We start from the raw sequence: 17,402 nt of genomic DNA on the forward strand, positions 1-17,402 counted from the left end.
CACAACAGACAGGAGCTCCCACCCACAGTCCAAAAGCAGTTTTTGTACAGGGGTGAGACTGCTTTCCATCACTGTGAGGCTGAGAGAGCGCAGTAATACACGGCAGCGTCAGTCAGCTGCAGACCCGAGATGGTTAAACTGGTGAATTTTATCGAGGTCTGGAGCTTTACAGAGAAACGGGTTTTGGCAAAATCTGCTTTATATTCATAATCATCATAATCCTTCCTAAGTATAAACTCGGGCTGTGTATCTGGGTGTTGCCGGTACCAGTATAAATAATAGCTGCTCCTTGTAGTATCATAGGTACAGCTTAAAGTCACCGCTTCTCCTTCTGTCTTAACATCTGAGGGCAGGAGCTGAGTGACAGAATCTCCATGACTCCGATCTGAAAAACATGTTTAAACAGGAAAAGAACAGACTGACGACTGTTTAAAATTCAGATTTAAAACATGTTTATGAAATGTGAGAAAAGATGAAATATGTTTCGTCCACAATTACCTGTCAGAAATGCTCCCCACACAACCCAGATGCTGAGTAGCCGCATTGTCGCTGTCGCTCTGTAAAAGGGGGGTTGGATATTTGAAGACTCCCGTTCTAATCCCCACCCTCAATAATCTGCTGTCCTGCTCAGGATTCTCTCATCTCACTTCCTTGTGTCCCCAGTGGTGCTGTGAGAGCGGTAGGTGGTGAGCTGGCTGTCAGTGAATGGAAACACCCCGAGCTGGGCTACAGTCACTGTGCTTATATGGGGAATGGTTCCGCTGTTAGAGACGTGGGGCGGGGACTGAAACCATTGTCTGGTTATTGTAACCGGAAACATGGGATTGTTAATGGATTTGGTTCATTCTGCCGTCAACTCTTCCTCTCAAATTCCAGTAACTTCACCATCAGCACACTGGTAACCGTGACTCCAGTGAGATTTCCTTCACCGATCAGTTAACTAGTGAACGAACAATGATTCTGTACTTTGCCGGAGTGATTTATAGATCATTCCTTTTCGAACCTTTGTTACTGAACAAACAACCGAACAAAATAAACCTTTAACATCGATCCCCACTAACGGAACAGCGAGTGGCTTCAGAAATGAAATCTCAGAGTGTGTTTGTCATTCACATTTTAATATTCTATCACCATCTTCCACAACTAAGTGTGAAAATAGATAAGTCCCCTGGGCCAGATGGGATTTATCCTAGGATTCTCTGGGAAGCTAGGGAGGAGATTGCAGAGCCTTTGTCCTTGATCTTTATGTCGTCATTGTCGACAGGTATAGTGCCGGAAGACTGGAGGATAGCAAATGTTGTCCCCTTGTTCAAGAAGGGGAGTAGAGACAGCCCTGGTAATTATAGACCTGTGAGCCTTACTTCGGTTGTGGGTAAAATGTTGGAAAAGGTTATAAGAGACAGGATTTATAATCATCTTGAAAAGAATAAGTTCATTAGAGATAGTCAGCACGGTTTTGTGACGGGTAGGTCGTGCCTCACAAACCTGATTGAGTTTTTCGAGAAGGTGACCAAACAGGTGGATGAGGGTAAAGCAGTGGATGTGGTGTATATGGATTTCAGTAAGGCGTTTGATAAGGTTCCCCACGGTAGGCTATTGCAGAAAATACGGAAGTATGGGGTTGAAGGTGATTTAGAGCTTTGGATCAGAAATTGGCTAGCTGAAAGAAGCCAGAGGGTGGTGGTTGATGGCAAATGTTCATCCTGGAGTTTAGTTACTAGTGGTGTACCGCAAGGATCTGTTTTGGGGCCACTGCTGTTTGTCTTTTTTATAAATGACCTGGAAGAGGGTGTAGGAGGGTGGGTTAGTAAATTTGCAGATGACACTAAGGTCGGTGGAGTTGTGGATAGTGCCGAAGGATGTTGTAGGGTACAGAGGGACATAGATAGGCTGCAGAGCTGGGTTGAGAGATGGCAAATGGAGTTTAATGCGGAAAAGTGTGAGGTGATTCACTTTGGAAGGAGTAACAGGAATGCAGAGTACTGGGCTAATGGGAAGATTCTTGGTAGTGTAGATGAACAGAGAGATCTTGGTGTCCAGGTGCATAAATCCCTGAAGGTTGCTAACCAGGTTAATAGGGCTGTTAAGAAGGCATATGGTGTGTTAGCTTTTATTAGTAGGGGGATCGAGTTTCGGAGCCACGAGGTCATGCTGCAGCTATACAAAACTCTGGTGAGACCGCACCTGGAGTATTGCGTGCAGTTCTGGTCACCGCATTATAGGAAGGATGTGGAAGCTATGGAAAGGGTGCAGAGGAGATTTACTAGGATGTTGCCTGGTATGGAGGGAAGGTCTTACGAGGAAAGGCTGAGGGACTTGAGGTTGTTTTCGTTGGAGAGAAGGAGGAGGAGAGGTGACTTAATAGAGACATATAAGATAATCAGAGGGTTAGATAGGGTGGATAGTGAGACTCTTTTTCCTCGGATGGTGATGGCAAACATGAGGGGACATAGCTTCAAGTTGAGGGGTGATAGATATAGGACAGATGTGAGAGGTAGTTTCTTTACTCAGAGAGTAGTAAGGGCGTGGAACGCCCTGCCTGCAGCAGTAGTAGATTCGCCAACTTTAAGGGCATTTAAGTGGTCATTGGATAGATATATGGATGAAAATGGAATAGTGTAGGTCAGATGGTTTCACAGGTCGGCGCAACATCGAGGGCCGAAGGGCCTGTACTGCGCTGTAATGTTCCAATTCTAATTCTAATCCTGAAAAAACTTCCACTCACTTGTCCTGCTCACTGGTTAGTATCAGAAGCCAATCGTTCGATATGTAGATGCTTCGTTGTGAGGATTATTGTTCAATGTACCTTCCCAATCCATTGAAGTAAATTGATTTCAACTATTAAACTTCTTTCTATTCCATGTTTTACTCAGCTTTTGGTGAAACAGAAATCACCTCACTGTCCGGCGTTTGATCCATGAAAGGAAAAGTGCTGTCTGACGCCCTCTGGTGGCTATGCTGAGAAGTGGGCAGACGGCAATGAACAGGGTGTGAGAAATTCTGTGTTGAGACAGTGGCCAGATATGACAGCTCCTGTTTATAGAAACTCGATCGGAACGGTTATGAATTTATATGCCGAGCAGAAAGAAAGGTTTTAAACGTTTAAACGAAAGACTGGAAAAAGGAAATGTATTCAATTATAGCTAAACAGTGGAGACACACGATAACGAGGAACAAGTGGGCAGGGGGAGGGCACAGAGAAACAAAAAGGGAGTCAAGGCATCATAGATTGAATATAAGATGCATTTTTCTTATAAATACGCGTTGTAATCACAATCTAATATAACTGCACAAGTGGACATCAGCTGTTGCTATTGATTGCTGTGCTTCATTGCAATTTTGAGAAGGTTCCTGCGAATCTCAGAGTGGAGGCTGAATGAAAGCTTCTGCTTATCGATGTGAGGGCGCCCTCTGGTGAGCTCTAACTGCAACTCTCAGTGAGTCCGGTATCAGCTATCTCTCTGCAGCAGGGCGGGGCTCATGGCACAGAAATACGCGGCGCTGCCGGAGATCTGGGTGTTGTGGATCGTTAGCTGGGTAATCGTGGCAGTTTTGCTAAACATAGAAGAGAATCTGTCAGCGAATTCAGGCTTCCGGATGAAACACGTACTGAAGAGGCTGCCCGGGGTGCTAACTACGCCAGAATATAGAAGGGTTAGTTAGAAGTGCTTGTTTGCAAGGTACAGGTTAATGTGATATTACTTACCTCTTCAACCATCATTTCAGGAACCGGCTGTTACATTATGTCTCGGTGACTCCATTCTAAAATACTAAAAATAGTAACAGTCACAATGAGCATCGACATCGTATGGATCAATATAACCGTCAATACCACCATCACGATCATTTCACATTGTCCGCTACAGCGGACAGGGTGTAGAATGGATTTTTACTGGGAAGGAAATTCTTACTGAGAAGCGGTGAGAGACTGTTCCCCATGATACTTCCTGAATCTGCAACTCTGCAGTGCAGGAAATTCTCTGTCGGAGCAGGAAGACAGATCCTCGCCACCCTGCACTGCCGATCTAATACCAAACAAGGAACAGCGGCAGCAATCTCCAAAACGGGGCAGGCAAGGCAGGTCAGAGAGAAAGAGAGAGAGAGAGCGAGCAGCAAACTAAAGCTGTGGGCGGAGCTGCCGCCAACTCCAGTTTGAGTTAACTCAAGATTCTGTGTAACCGCAGAGATTGCGCAGTGAGGGTGTTGATGGAGTGGAAAGGGAGATAGTTGGATGGCAGAATTCTGTTGGCAGGCTGCTCCTGATCACTGTTTACGTGACTGGGAACAAATAACTTGCGAAAGAAATTAAGGAACTAGAAACATCGGATCATAAAGCACCGAATGATACCATTTGGCCCATCATACCTGCGCCGGCTCTTTGAAAGAACTATCACCTTAGTCTCCACTCCACGCTCTTTCCACACAGTCCTGCATTTTTCCCGTTCAAATACACATACTGTTCTCCTTTCAAAATTACAATTGAATTTGCTTCCTCCGCCCTTTCAGGCTGTGCATTCCAAATCATGAAAATCGCACTTTAAAAATAAATCTCCTCTCCCATGTCTTTTTTGTCAATTCCATGAAATCCGGGTTCTTGGGATATTAAATTTCCTGCCATTGGAAATATTATATTATAGCGATCTATTATAGCAAAACCCAATATAATTCTAACTTCACAATGAAATCTCCCTTAATCTTCGATATAAAGAGAATAACTGCAGCTTCTCTAGCCTCTCCACAAGTCCCTTATCCCTGATCAAAACCGATTAGATCGCCTCTGCACCCTCTCCAAGGCCATGAAAACATTCATGAAGTGGGGATTGAAATAATTTCATTCATTCATTAATTCCTCTTCAGATTATTTCCAAGGATTTATGAACTCTTTCAATTAGACTGTGCAGTAATGTGAGTATTATGAATATTCATAAAAATAACAGTCCTTGCTCTAATCGTGCAGGCGGTGCCTGATGAGCTCAGAAACATTGGCCTCTGCAGGAATCATATTTCAATAGCATCTCTGTCCCTCCCTGCAGATAGGATGCTTCGTTACGTTAAAGCCGCTCTATAAATACAATTTTTTGTTCATGTAGATATAAGGAAAAACAATGTTATGCAAAGAGTTGTTCTGCTTGACCGAGAAGTGAAAGCAGTAGCATTCAAAAGTAAAAGACAAATGGAAAAATACTTGATGCGCAAACATTATGTGTCAAGCAGACTGTTTGTGTTCCCATCAAGCAGATGGGAGTTTAGTGCCTGGGTGGACTTTAGGTCTCTGCGACAGCTCATTCGGCGGTGTTGTGAGATCCATTAAACCATTGGCCATGTTTCTTTGCCGGGTTGTGCTCCTGAAGTTCCCTTTTTCCCCTGAGCAGCCCTTTCACTGTCTCCCTGTCAGTTTCCCGGAGCCTTTCACCGCGGCCTGTTCACCGGGTTTATTTGATCAGAGTGTGTTGTCGGGTCAAATACAGCTTATACAAAATGAACAGATTTCACAAAGTAGTGACTGCGATCTTTAAAATAAATCCCAAGCACAGAGTTCCCCCAATGTCCATTGTCCTTCTGAGTGTCTCCTCATTCTCTATCACTGCAACTGGAAACTCTGAATATTACAGGCTGGAAACCAATGATGACTGAATTGAAACATTTTGAACACAAACCACAGAAGGGGCGGGTGCAGAATGCATATGTTAAAATGATAGGGGGAGTTTACCCTTGTGTATATCTGCCTGGATATTGACAATGTCACTGGACTGTCTCATATTGTAACCTGACCCTCAGTTGCTGGACTGAGGGAAGCTGCCGGGTCTGAGGCTCCGTCCTTCAGATCAGGTGTTTAACCGAGGCCCCAACAGCCCGTTCAGGGAGATGTTAAAGAATCCCCGGCACTATTGGAATAAGAGAGGGGAGGGGGGATTCTCCCGGTGTCCTGGGCCCACATTCCACCCACTGCAAACACCACCCAATAAAAACACATGGAGCGACCTCCCAGCTCATTACTGTGGGGGAAAGGAGGGCGGCAGCTTCTACTGACAGAACAACTCCCCCAGCCCCACCCCCTGTACATCAGATTAATGTGGGAGGGGATTTCACATCGGGCTCACAGACCCAATGAAGCGACAGGAAACTGCAGGTTCCCTCTTTAAACCTGCCGCTTATTCACACAACACACAGCCAGAGACCCGGGAACCGTGCAGCCCTTCAATCATCTCCGGGACACTGCCCTCTGCAACTCGATCCCGCTGAAATACTTCAGTCCAGCTCTGAGGTCCAGTCTCCCAGAGCAGTCCAGGGCTGCAGTCTCCAGCTCCCCGTCATATAAACCATCAGCTCCAGGCAGCAGAACGATGGGAATCCTCCTTGTTTTCACCCTGTGTGTCTGTTTACCCCGTGAGTACCGATCAAACAAACCGATATTGTGTGGATTTAATATAAAACTGCCCGAGTCCATCCGAATTATAGACACTGTCTCGGGTTTTCGCTCGTTGTGTGGTTCAGCTCTGATGGCTCATTAAACTCTTTCTGTTTAATTTCCAGGCTCTTTCAGTCAGTCAGTGACACAGACCCCGGCAACGGTGAGCAAGAAGGAATGTCAGTCTCTCACCATCACCTGTGTTTACAATGGTGGTTTTTGGGCTCGTCCTTTAAACAGGGGAGATTTTTTCAGACAAACTCAGCCAGGGACAAAGCGGGAGCGGATCTCCAGCGGAGGCCGATTTGTTGTATCGATGAATAAGGCAGAAAAGACATTTTCTCTGGAAATTGAGGATGTGAGAGTTAAAGACACCGCCACCTATTACTGTAAAGCTGAGTACAGGTACAAGAACACACAGTGATAGGCCTCGGCTTCCCGCGTTACAAAAACTCACTGCAGATTATCACAGAAACAAATGAAAAAACGGAGTTCATCTGCCCTTCAACCCTGCAGTTCCGCCTCGCACCATCTCCCCCCACAGTCTAGTTTATAATGAGATTGGATTATTTCCGTTAACATCGTGAGTTTTATAAATGCCGGGTGTGTGCGGATGGTGATGTGATTCCCGGGATTGGTGCCAGTGAATGGCGATTGGAAATGACTGACACGAGTTCCAAATTCTTAACACCAGAAGGGATCCTGATCCAACAGCGAGAACCAGGAACCACAGTCCCTGCCGTTTAACTAATATCCCCACATGTCACCAAGTACCGAAGGTATTGACGCCGACTTGAAGCACAGTGTTGACAGGGCTGGCCACGATGGCAGAGACTTGACCAAATATCTCTGTACAATTAAAATCGAAACTCCTCGGGACAGGATCCTGAATTGTAGATTTGATATTATTATCGCTGTAATCTCGTTTAATGTCATTGTAATTTCCACCTTTCTGTTATTTTTCTTTGACATTTTTTCCGTTTATATGAAGATATCATCTCCGGCCCGTGTTCCTGGGCGATTTTACTAAGAGCTCGGAGTCTCACCAAGAACAGTTTGAATCGACGGAGAATGTAAAACATGGAATATCATTTATTGAAATAAAACTCCTGGAATAATTGGACAGCGTCGACTGTCTGTTGAAGTGTGGCCGGCAGATTGAGGTGTCGGTCGTTCTTGCACTGAGCTGACTGAGAGCGGTGTCACTGTGGTGTATTATGATTCTGTGGATGGATCCGGGACGGTGGTGACTGTGACAGCCGGTAAGTGACTCCAATCCCATTCAGGCAGTCCCTGTCAATGCTTACCGTCACTTTATTATTGTGATCAGTACTGCTTCAATCCCCTTCGAACTAAAACAGAACGGTTTCCGATGAAACCTATCCATTGCAGTTTTCGATTGGGGAACAGAATATGAACAGGGAGTCGGTTCCAGTACTGAGTCCGGGGTGAGTAGATGTGAAACCCCCACAGAGCAGACAGTCTGGCCCGAGTAGGTGTGACCCCATCTGGATCAGCATTGGTTTCAGGGGCATGTCGGGGCATTCCACCATCATTCCGGACTCTCTCCCGCACTGCTAATTGGTTTAAATGAACTCAGATTGTCCACACTGCGACCCCGCTCTCGCGGTTACAGGCGACTGTCTCTGCAACACAGGAGCGGGGTCACAGAGCTCTCTCCTGGGCAGACGATTGCAGTCGCAGCCAGGCAATGCCAACACTACACTACAGAGGCCGGTCTGATAGCTGCAGCAGCAGGAAAACGGCAGCATGACAAAGCAGGTTTCAAGTACAAGAGAATAAAAGCAAAATGCTGTAGATGCTGAAAATCTGAAATAAATCAAGAAATGCTGGAAATACTCAGCAGGCCTGGCAGCATATGTGGAGAGAGAAGCAGAGTTAACGTTTCAGGTCAGTGACTCTTCATCAGAACTGGCAAATGTTAGAAATTTTATAGGTTTTAAGCAAATAAAGTGCGGTGGGGGTGCAAGAGGTAACAAAGGCAAGGTGCTGAAAGACAAAGCGTTGGTGCAGAGAGGGTGTTAATTGACAGAAAAATGAACACCTGTGACCCAAAGTACAAACATAAAAAAGTGGCTAGGTACATAGTAAAAAAAAAGAATGATGAAACAAACTAAAATAAAGTAAACAAATAAAAAAAATTTAAAAACTAAAAATAAAGGGGGGGCCGTCATGCTCTGAAATTATTGAACTCAATGTTCAGTCCGGCAGGCTGTAGTGTGCCTAATCAGTAAATGGGATGCTGTTCCTCGAGCTTGCATTGATGTTCCCTGGAACACTGCAGCAATCCCAGGACAGAGATGTGAGCATGAGAGTAGGGAGGTGTGTTGAAATGGCAAGCAACCAGAAGCTCGGACTGATGCTTGCGGACTGAGTGGAGGTGTTCCACAAAGTGGTCACCCAATCTGCGTTTGGTCTCCCCAATGCAAAGGAGGCAATATTGTGAGCAGCGAATACAGTATACTACATTGTAAGAAGTATAAGTAAATCGCTGCTTCACCTGAAATGAGTGTTTGGGGCCTTGAATAGTGAGGCGTGAGAAGGTAAAAGGGCAGGTGTTTTATCTCCTGCGATTGCCTGGGAAGGCGCCATGAGAAGGGGGTGAGATATTGAAGGTAAAGGAGGAGTGGACTAGAGTGTCGCGGAGGGAACGTTCCCTTCCAAATGCTGACAGGGGAGGGGAAGCTGTGTCTGGTAGTGGCATAACGATGGACGTGGCAAAAATGGCGGAGAATGATCTTTTGGTTGTGGAGACTGTTGGGGTGGAAAGTGAGGACAAGGGAAACCCTGTCGTGGTTCTGGGATGGAGGGGAAGGGTGAGAGTAGAGGTGCGGGAAACGGGCCAGACACGGTCGAGGGCCCTGTCAGCCACCATGGGAAGGGGGGCGGTGGAATCTTCGGTTAAGGAAAATGGAAGACATATCAGAAACACTGCCATGGAAGGTTGCATCATTAGAGCAGATGTGCCGGAGACAGAGAAACTGGGAGGATGGAATGGAGCCCTTACAGGAGGCAGAGTGTGAAGAAGTGCAGTCGAGGTAGCTGTGGGAGTCAGTGGGCTTATAATGAATATTAGTGGACAGCCTATCCCCAGAGATGGAGACAGAGAAGTCGAGGAAGGGAAGGGAAGTGTCAGAGATGGACCATGTAAAGGTGAGAGAAGGGTGGAAATTGGAAGCAAAGTTTATGAAGTTTTCCAGTTCAGGGCGGGAGCAGGAAACGGCACCGATACAGTCATCAATGTACCGGAAAAAGAGTTGAGGGAGGGGGCCTGAGTAGGACTGGAACAAGGAATGTTCGACATATCCCACAAAAAGACAGGCAAGACTCGGACCCATGTGGATACCCATAGCAACACCTTTTACCTGAAGGAAGTGAGTGGGGTTGAAGGAGAAGTTGTTCAATGTGAGAACAAGTTCAGTTAGGCGGAGGAGGGTGGTGGTGAATGGGGATTGGTTGGGCCTCTGTTCAAGGAAGAAGCAGAGAATCCTCAAGCCATCTTGGTGGGGGATGGAGGTGCTGAGAGATGGACGTCCATAGTGAAGAGGAGGCGGTTAGGTCCAGGAAACTGGGAATTGTCGAAATGACATACAAGAGATCCTGTTGTAGGTACTGTTGATATTTTTATTGTCATTCAGCGACTGAAATTAGTTATATTGTAGATGAACTTTATTTCAATTGCCTTCATCCAATCCTTTCCTTCCTTTTCCATCCTCAGAAGGAAATGCGAATGTTTGCAGTTGCAGATACTTCTATATATTCAATACTAATGTTTGAGAGATTGGATTGGAGTAATTTATCAGTATCCTTGCTAACTGTTAATTGAAACAATACTGGACACCGATGGAGTGAGGATGAGCTGCTAATGTTCTTATAAAGGAGAACAGGAACATTCGAAGGAAAAAATACAGGCTGGGGGGAAATCCATTTAGAACCAGCAAAAAATAATTCACCATAATGGATAGAAATATTTAACGAACTCTGGGCCGTTCCAAGTACAATCTGACACCAAGGTGATGGGTGAGGTTTATCGGGGGGAGGGCAATGATGAACTCTGGTGTTCTCCAGGGCTGCAGTGTACAGTTTTGATCACCTTACTTAAGGAATGATCTATTTGCTTTGGAGGGAGTGAAACAATGGTTCACTAGACTGATGCCTGAGATAAAGCGATAGTCCATGAGGAAAGTTTGATGAGACTATACATATATCCCAAAGAGTTTAGAAGAATAAGAGGTAACCTCATTAAAACATGCAATTTTCCTAAGGGCCTTGGCAGGGTAGATGCTGGGGCGGTGATTCCACAGGCTGGGAAGTCCACAGTTTGAGGTTGCAGTCTCAGAAAATGGGGTCGTCCATTTAGAACTGAGATGAGGAGAGCTTTCTTCAGTCAAACCGTTGTTGTGAATCTGTGGAATTCTATACTTTGGAGAACTGCGGATGCTCAGTGGTCGAGTTATATTCCAGGCAGTGTTCGATAGATTTGTGGATACTAATGGAATCCAAGACGAATGGGATAATGCGGGAAGCTGGATTAGACTATCAGTCTTGATCTTACTGAATGGCGGAGCAGAATTAAAAGGTGGAATGATCTGCTCCTGCTCCTATTACCGATGTTTTTTTTATCAGCTTTGATATCTTACGCTCATAGGAAATAGGAACATAGGAATATCGGAATGTAGGAACAGGAGTAGGCTAATCTGCTGATCATCTACCTCGACACAATTTTCCCCGCATGATCCCTGTATCCCTTGATGTCATTTTTATCCAGATATCTATCGATTTCTATCTTGAACATGCTCAATGATTGAGCTTCCACAGCCCTCTGAGGTAGAGAATTCCGAAGGTTCACCACCCTCAGAGTGAAGAAATTCCTCCTCATCTCAGTCTTAAATTACCTACCTCTTATTCGGAGACTATGTCCCCTGGTTCTAGACTCACCAGCCAGGGGAAACATCCCATATACATCCACCCTCTCACACCCAGTAAGAATTTTATAAGTTTCAGTGAGAGCACCTCTCATTCTTCGAAACTTGAGAGAAAATAGGCCCCGTTTGCTCAATCTCTCCTCATAAGACAATCCCACCATCCCAGGAATTAGTCTGGTGAACCTCCGTTGCACTCCCTCTACGGCATGTATATCCTTCCTTAGATGAGGAGACCAAACTGTACAGAATACCCCATGTGTGGTCTCACAAAGGTTCCATATAATTGCAGCGAGACATCTTTATTCCTGTACTCACAACCCATTTCCATCAAGTTCAACATACGATTTGCCTTCATGATTGCCTGCTGCACCTGCATGTTAGCTTTTAGTGACTCATGAACCAGGACACCCAGGTCCCTTTGGACAACAAACTTCCCAACCTGTCTTTCTGTTTTTTCTACCAAAGTGGATCACGTCACACTTACTCGCATTATATTCCGTCTGCCATGTTCTTGCCCATTCACGTAGCCTAACTTCCCTTGAAGCCTTCTTGCATCTTCCTCACAACTTACATTCCCACCTAGTTTTGTGTCATCAGCAAATGTGGAAATATTATATTTGGTCTCCACATCCAGATAATGTATATAAGATTGTAAACAGCTGTGGCTCCAGCACTGATTCTTGTGGTACCCCACTAGGAACAGCCTGCAATCCTGAGAATGAGCCGTTTATTCCTACATTCTGTTTTCTGTCTGTTAACCAATGTCCAACCCATACCAGTATATGACCCCCAAACCCGTGTGCTGTAATTTTTCTTCCTAATCTCCTCTGTGGGACCTTATCAAAAGCCTTCTAAAACTTCTAATACACCACATCCACTGGGTCTCTATCTATGCTCAAGTAACATTCTCCAAAAAAAAACTCCAACAGGTTTGTCAAGCATGATTTCCCTTTTTTGAATCCATGTTGACTCTGCCAAATAATATCATTATTTTCTAAATGTCAAGTTATCACATCCTTTTGTCATGGTCCTGTAGTATTTTTTTGGAATGTGCAGTTTGCCTTTAAGGCTTGCAATAGATCAGTATTGCTTTAAGAGCCGACAAGCCTTAGGAGTTTTAGAAATGTGCATTTTCGGTTGCCGTTAGAAACAGCCATTTGGAGACTGAGATTCAAAGGGTGCATTTTCGTTACCATAGATATAGCCACTGGGAGTGAGTCGGATGGAATACATTTGTCACAATTGAGTTTTGAACACACGGCCAGAAGGATCAGACAGCTGTGATCTTCAGACACCTGAAAAAGAGCTCTCTACCATTTAAACTGAAGGAATAGGATTTTAGTGTGTTTATTATTATCTCAAAATTCTAAGAAAAATTCTAGCCAAAACAGATATCTCTGGTAATTTAAATTGAAGAAAGGGAAGTTAGACTGTGACAGACATAGACAGTCTTAGACTGTCATATCCCTCAAAATCTCTGAAGTCAGATTGATTCTGTTGTAAGTGTTTGCAAGTCCTTAATTGTTGAAATTCGCTGGAGAAGGAAAGCAACCTCCTGTGAGGATTTCGAGCAACATTGGCCTGTAAATTTGCAAGGACTCTAATTTTTAAATTTTAATTGTTGTTTATATCTTCGTAGTGTTTAAGAATTTAGTTCTTCTAATTAAAGGGCTAATTTATGAAGTAATTTGTGAAGTAAAAACATCGGTATCGACCAGTTATCCGAATGGCCTATTCCTGTTCTGTAAATTCTCGATAATATAAAACTCAGAGAAAACTCCTCCCGGAGAACACGGGAGTGAATTACCCAATGAGCTGAAGGAATTGAAATTGTCAGTGAGCCGGAAGAGCCGGTTCCTCGTGAGTAACAGTTAAACCACTGCGGAAACTGCACAGACTGAACCCAACTGACAACTGAGAGACTTCGGGACAAGGTCCCATGATGGCAAAAACCGCAAACAGCACAAAGTAAATGTAGAAATAAAATTAAACTTTTTTTTTCAAATTAAAGAGCAAGAGAGAAAAATGGGCCCTATTGATGGAAGAAAGTAGACAAATAGAGTGAAAGGCAAACAGGAGCTCTCGTGAAGTGTTGAACTGTTGTAAATGACTAATCTTTGACGACCTGTCACTGTCAGTTTCTGTTGGATCTTGCTGTGCGTAGTGATAGCGGCATAGTGGTTAGCACCGCAGCCTCACAGCTCCAGGGGCCCGGGTTCGATTCCGGGTACTGCCTGTGTGGAGTTTGCAAGTTCTCCCTGTGTCTGCGTGGGTTTTCTCCGGGTGCTCCGGTTTCCTCCCACAAGCCAAAAGACTTGCAGGTTGATAGGTAAATTGGCCATTATAAATTGTCACTCGTGTAGGTAGGTGGTAGGGAAATATTGGGGCAGGTGGGGATGTTTGGTAGGAGTATGGGATTAGTGTAGGATTGGTATAGATGGGTGGTTGATGTTCGGCACAGACTCGGTGGGCCGAAGGGCCTGTTTCAGTGCTGTATCTCTAATCAAAACACAACTGGGGTGCTTTCGGGGAATATGTTTTTGGAAGGGGATGCTCTCGCTGATATTAAAACGTTTCCAGTTTGTCTTCCCACTCCCCCTTGCTTTTCCTGCATGACCCGTGCATTTTTTTTCCTGGTCCAACATTTATCCAATTCCTGTTTGAAAGTTAATATCAATCTGTTCCGACCCCCCATTCTGACAGTGCATTCCAGATCATAACAACTCGCTGTGTAAAATAAAATACACATCATCTCTGCACTGGTTCATATCTCAGTAACAGTCAATAAATTTTGAACAGGCTTCAAATGAAGCAAATTACCGCGAAAACAATAACTACTCCTGCGATTGACAAGTTTCTCCGCGGAAACACCGGCTAAACAATTAATAATATTCATTTTCATACTGCAGATTCCACTTCTCTGGTGTCCCAGAGTCCGCCTCTACAAACCTCTGCTGCTGGTGACACCGTTACTTTAAGGTACGAATATTCAGGGTTCTGTCAGTACACAGTACTCTGGTACCGTCAGTCCCCAGGGCAGGCTCCGAAATACCTGCTTCAGATACACACTTCAGGAGAGGAAAATAAAGAAAACGCAGCCGAGGGACGAATTTCTGCATCAATCGATCCTACCAAGAAAATCAGCCGATTAAAAATCTCCAAACTGCAACTGAGTGATTCTGCTGTGTATTACTGTGAGCTGAGTCGGCGCACAGCACAGTGATACAGAGCACGGAGAGAGCTGTACAAAAACCTGAACATGGTGGGGATTACAGACACACAGTGATACAGAGCACAGAGCCAAATGACTTGTGACAATGAGGAACTTAAAAAAATTAGTATGAATAAGGAGGTAGTACCCAAAAATATTAACTGGATTGAAGGTTGATAAATCCCCTGGACCAGATGAGCTACATCCCAGAGTGTTGAAGGAGGTGGATGTGGAGATAGTGGATGCATTGGTGATTATCTTTCAAAATTCTATAGATTCTGCAAAGGTTCCCGCAGACTGGAATGTTGCAAATGTAACCCCAGTATTTACGAAAGGAAGGATCGAGAAAACTGGGAACTACAGACCTGTTAGTTTGATGTCAGTAGTAGGGAAAATGCTACAATCTATTATAAAGGATATGATAACTAGACACTTAGAAAATAATGATATAATTGGGCAGAATCAACATGGATTTATGAAATGGAAATCATATTTGACAAACCTGTTGGAGTTTTTTGAGGATGTTAGTTGTGTAGCATAGCTAAAGGATACTCAGTGGATGTGGTGTATTTCGATTTTCAGAAGGCTTATGAGAAGGTCCCACACTGGAGGTTTGTAAGCAAAATTAGAGCGCATGGGGTTGGGATAATAGGTCGGTATTGATTGAAAATTGGTTAACAGACAGAAAACAGAGAGTAGGAATAAACGGGTCATTCTCAGAATGGCAGACTGTTACTAGTGTGGTACTGTGAGGATCAATGCTGGGGTCAGAGTTGTTCACAGTCTAGATAAATGATTTGGACATGGAGATCAAATATCATATTTCCAAATTTCCCACAATGACACAAAACTAGGTGGGGATGTAAATTCTGAGGAAGATGCAAAGAGGCTTCAAGGGGACTTAGACAGGCTACGTGAATGAGCAAGAACATGTCAGATGGAATAGAATGTGAATAAGTGTGAAGTTATCCATTTTGGTAGAAAAAACCGAAATGAAGAGTATTTCTTAAATGGTGCTAAATTGGGAAGTGTTGCTGTCCGGAAGGACCTGGGTGCTTTGGTTCATGAGTCACCAAAAGCTAGCATACAGGTACAGCAAGCAATTAAAAAGGCAATTGGCATGTTGACCTTCATCGCAAGGGGTTTTGAATACAGGAGTAAAGACGATTTGCTGCAATTGCACAGAGCCTTGGTGAGACCACAACTGGAGTACTGTGTACAGTTTTGATCTCTTTATCTAAAGAAGGATATACTTGCCATAGAGGGAGTGCAACGGAGGTTTATCAGACGGATGGCGTAATTGTCCTATGAGGAGAGACTGAGGAATCGGTGCCTGTTTTCTCTAGAGTTTCGAAGAATGGCAGTTGTTCTCATTGAAACTTACAAAATTCTTACAGGCCCTGACAGGGTGGATGGAGATAGGATGTTTCCCCTTGATGGTGAGTCTAGAACCAGGGCTCAGAATAAGGGGAATGCCATTTAAGTCTGAGATGAGGAGAACAGTCTTCACTCAGAGGGTGGTGAATCTTTGGAATTCTCTTCCCAGACGGCTGTGGAAGCTCAATCATTGAGCATGTTCAAGATAGAAATCGATAGATATTTGGATACTAATGTCATCAAGGGACATAGGGATGGTGCTGGAAAGTGGCGTTGAGGTCGATGATCAGTCATGACCTAGTTGAATGGCTCATCAGAAGAAGTTCTGATGAAAGGTCACTGACCTGAAACGTTAACTCGGTTTCTGTCTCCACAGATGCTGCCTGGCCTGCTGAGTATTTCCAGCATTTCTTGTTTTTATTTCAGATTTCCAGCATCTGCAGTATTTTGATTTTATTTTAGTGTTTAATTCACTGCCACTTCTCTTCCAGGAATGCCTACCTTGAAGAAGTTCCGCTCTTCTCTCCGGCCTCTGTACTGTAGTGTTCACTCTCACACTATTCACATTGCCCGGCACAGACTGCAATCTTCTGCCCAGGAGAGAGCTCTGTGATGCTGCTCATGTGCTCACAAGGACAGTCACATGTAACAGCGGGAGCGGGAGCGGGGTCGGGGTGTCGACAAACTGAGCTCATTTCAACCAATTAGGAGTGAGGGAGAGAAAGTCCGGGATGTTAATAGGATGCACGACATGCCCGTTAAAGCAATGTTGATCCAGATGGGGTCAAACCTACCCTGGCCAGACTGCCTTCTTTGTGGATGTCTCACGTCTTCTCACTCCGGACTCACTCCCTGACCCGACTCCCGGTTCATATTCTGCTCCCCAATCTAAAACTGCAATAGAAATGCTCCAATGGAAACCGCTGTGTTTCAGTTTGAAGGGGATTGAAGTGATATTGATCACAATGATAAAGTGACGATAGATATTATCCGGGTCTGTCTGCAACACGTCGGGGTTTGGAGTCACTTAGCGGATGAGACAATCACCACTGTATCGGATCCATCCACAGCACCAGATCGACGCACAGTGTCACCGCTCCCAGTCAGGCCGGTACAAGAACTACCGACACCTCAATCTGCCGGCCACACATCACCAGACGCTGCCCAGTTCTTCCAGGGGGTTTCCATCAATAAACAATATTTCATATTTCACAGTACCTGTCGGTTCAAACTGTTCTTTATAAGACTCTGAGTTTCTTAGTGAAATGGCCCAGGACCACAGGCCGGAGATGGGTGCCTCATATAAACAGGGAAACATGTCAGAAGAAGGAGATTACAATTAAATTAAACCAAGTACAGAGATAATAACATCAACCCTGCAATTCAGCACCGAGACCGGGAACTTATATTTAACTTGTACAGTGGTATTTGTTCAGGTCTCTTCCACTGTGACCTCCCC

General features: G+C 44.6%; 1 protein-coding gene and 1 gene segment (V, D, J or C); one reads left to right on the forward strand and one right to left on the reverse strand.

Annotated features, from left to right (window-relative positions):
- Window positions 1-68: 68 nt before the first annotated feature.
- On the reverse strand, window positions 69-701 carry LOC137348564 (T cell receptor alpha variable 38-1-like). The segment is given in 2 exon segments: window positions 69-385; window positions 499-701. Coding segments are annotated over 2 exon segments (363 nt in total).
- A 5,421-nt stretch (window positions 702-6,122) lies between these two features.
- LOC137348565 (uncharacterized) lies at window positions 6,123-16,556 on the forward strand. Its single transcript, XM_068013861.1, has 6 exons — window positions 6,123-6,387; window positions 6,535-6,814; window positions 7,607-7,671; window positions 14,265-14,574; window positions 15,548-15,723; window positions 16,435-16,556. Exons 1-6 carry the CDS (start codon window positions 6,345-6,347, stop codon window positions 16,554-16,556), a joined length of 996 nt encoding a protein of 331 aa, XP_067869962.1. The 5' UTR covers window positions 6,123-6,344.
- The last annotated feature ends 846 nt before the right edge of the window (window positions 16,557-17,402 follow it).

The sequence above is a fragment of the Heterodontus francisci genome, chromosome 34 (genome assembly GCF_036365525.1).
Source record: "Heterodontus francisci isolate sHetFra1 chromosome 34, sHetFra1.hap1, whole genome shotgun sequence".
NCBI lineage: Eukaryota > Metazoa > Chordata > Chondrichthyes > Heterodontiformes > Heterodontidae > Heterodontus > Heterodontus francisci.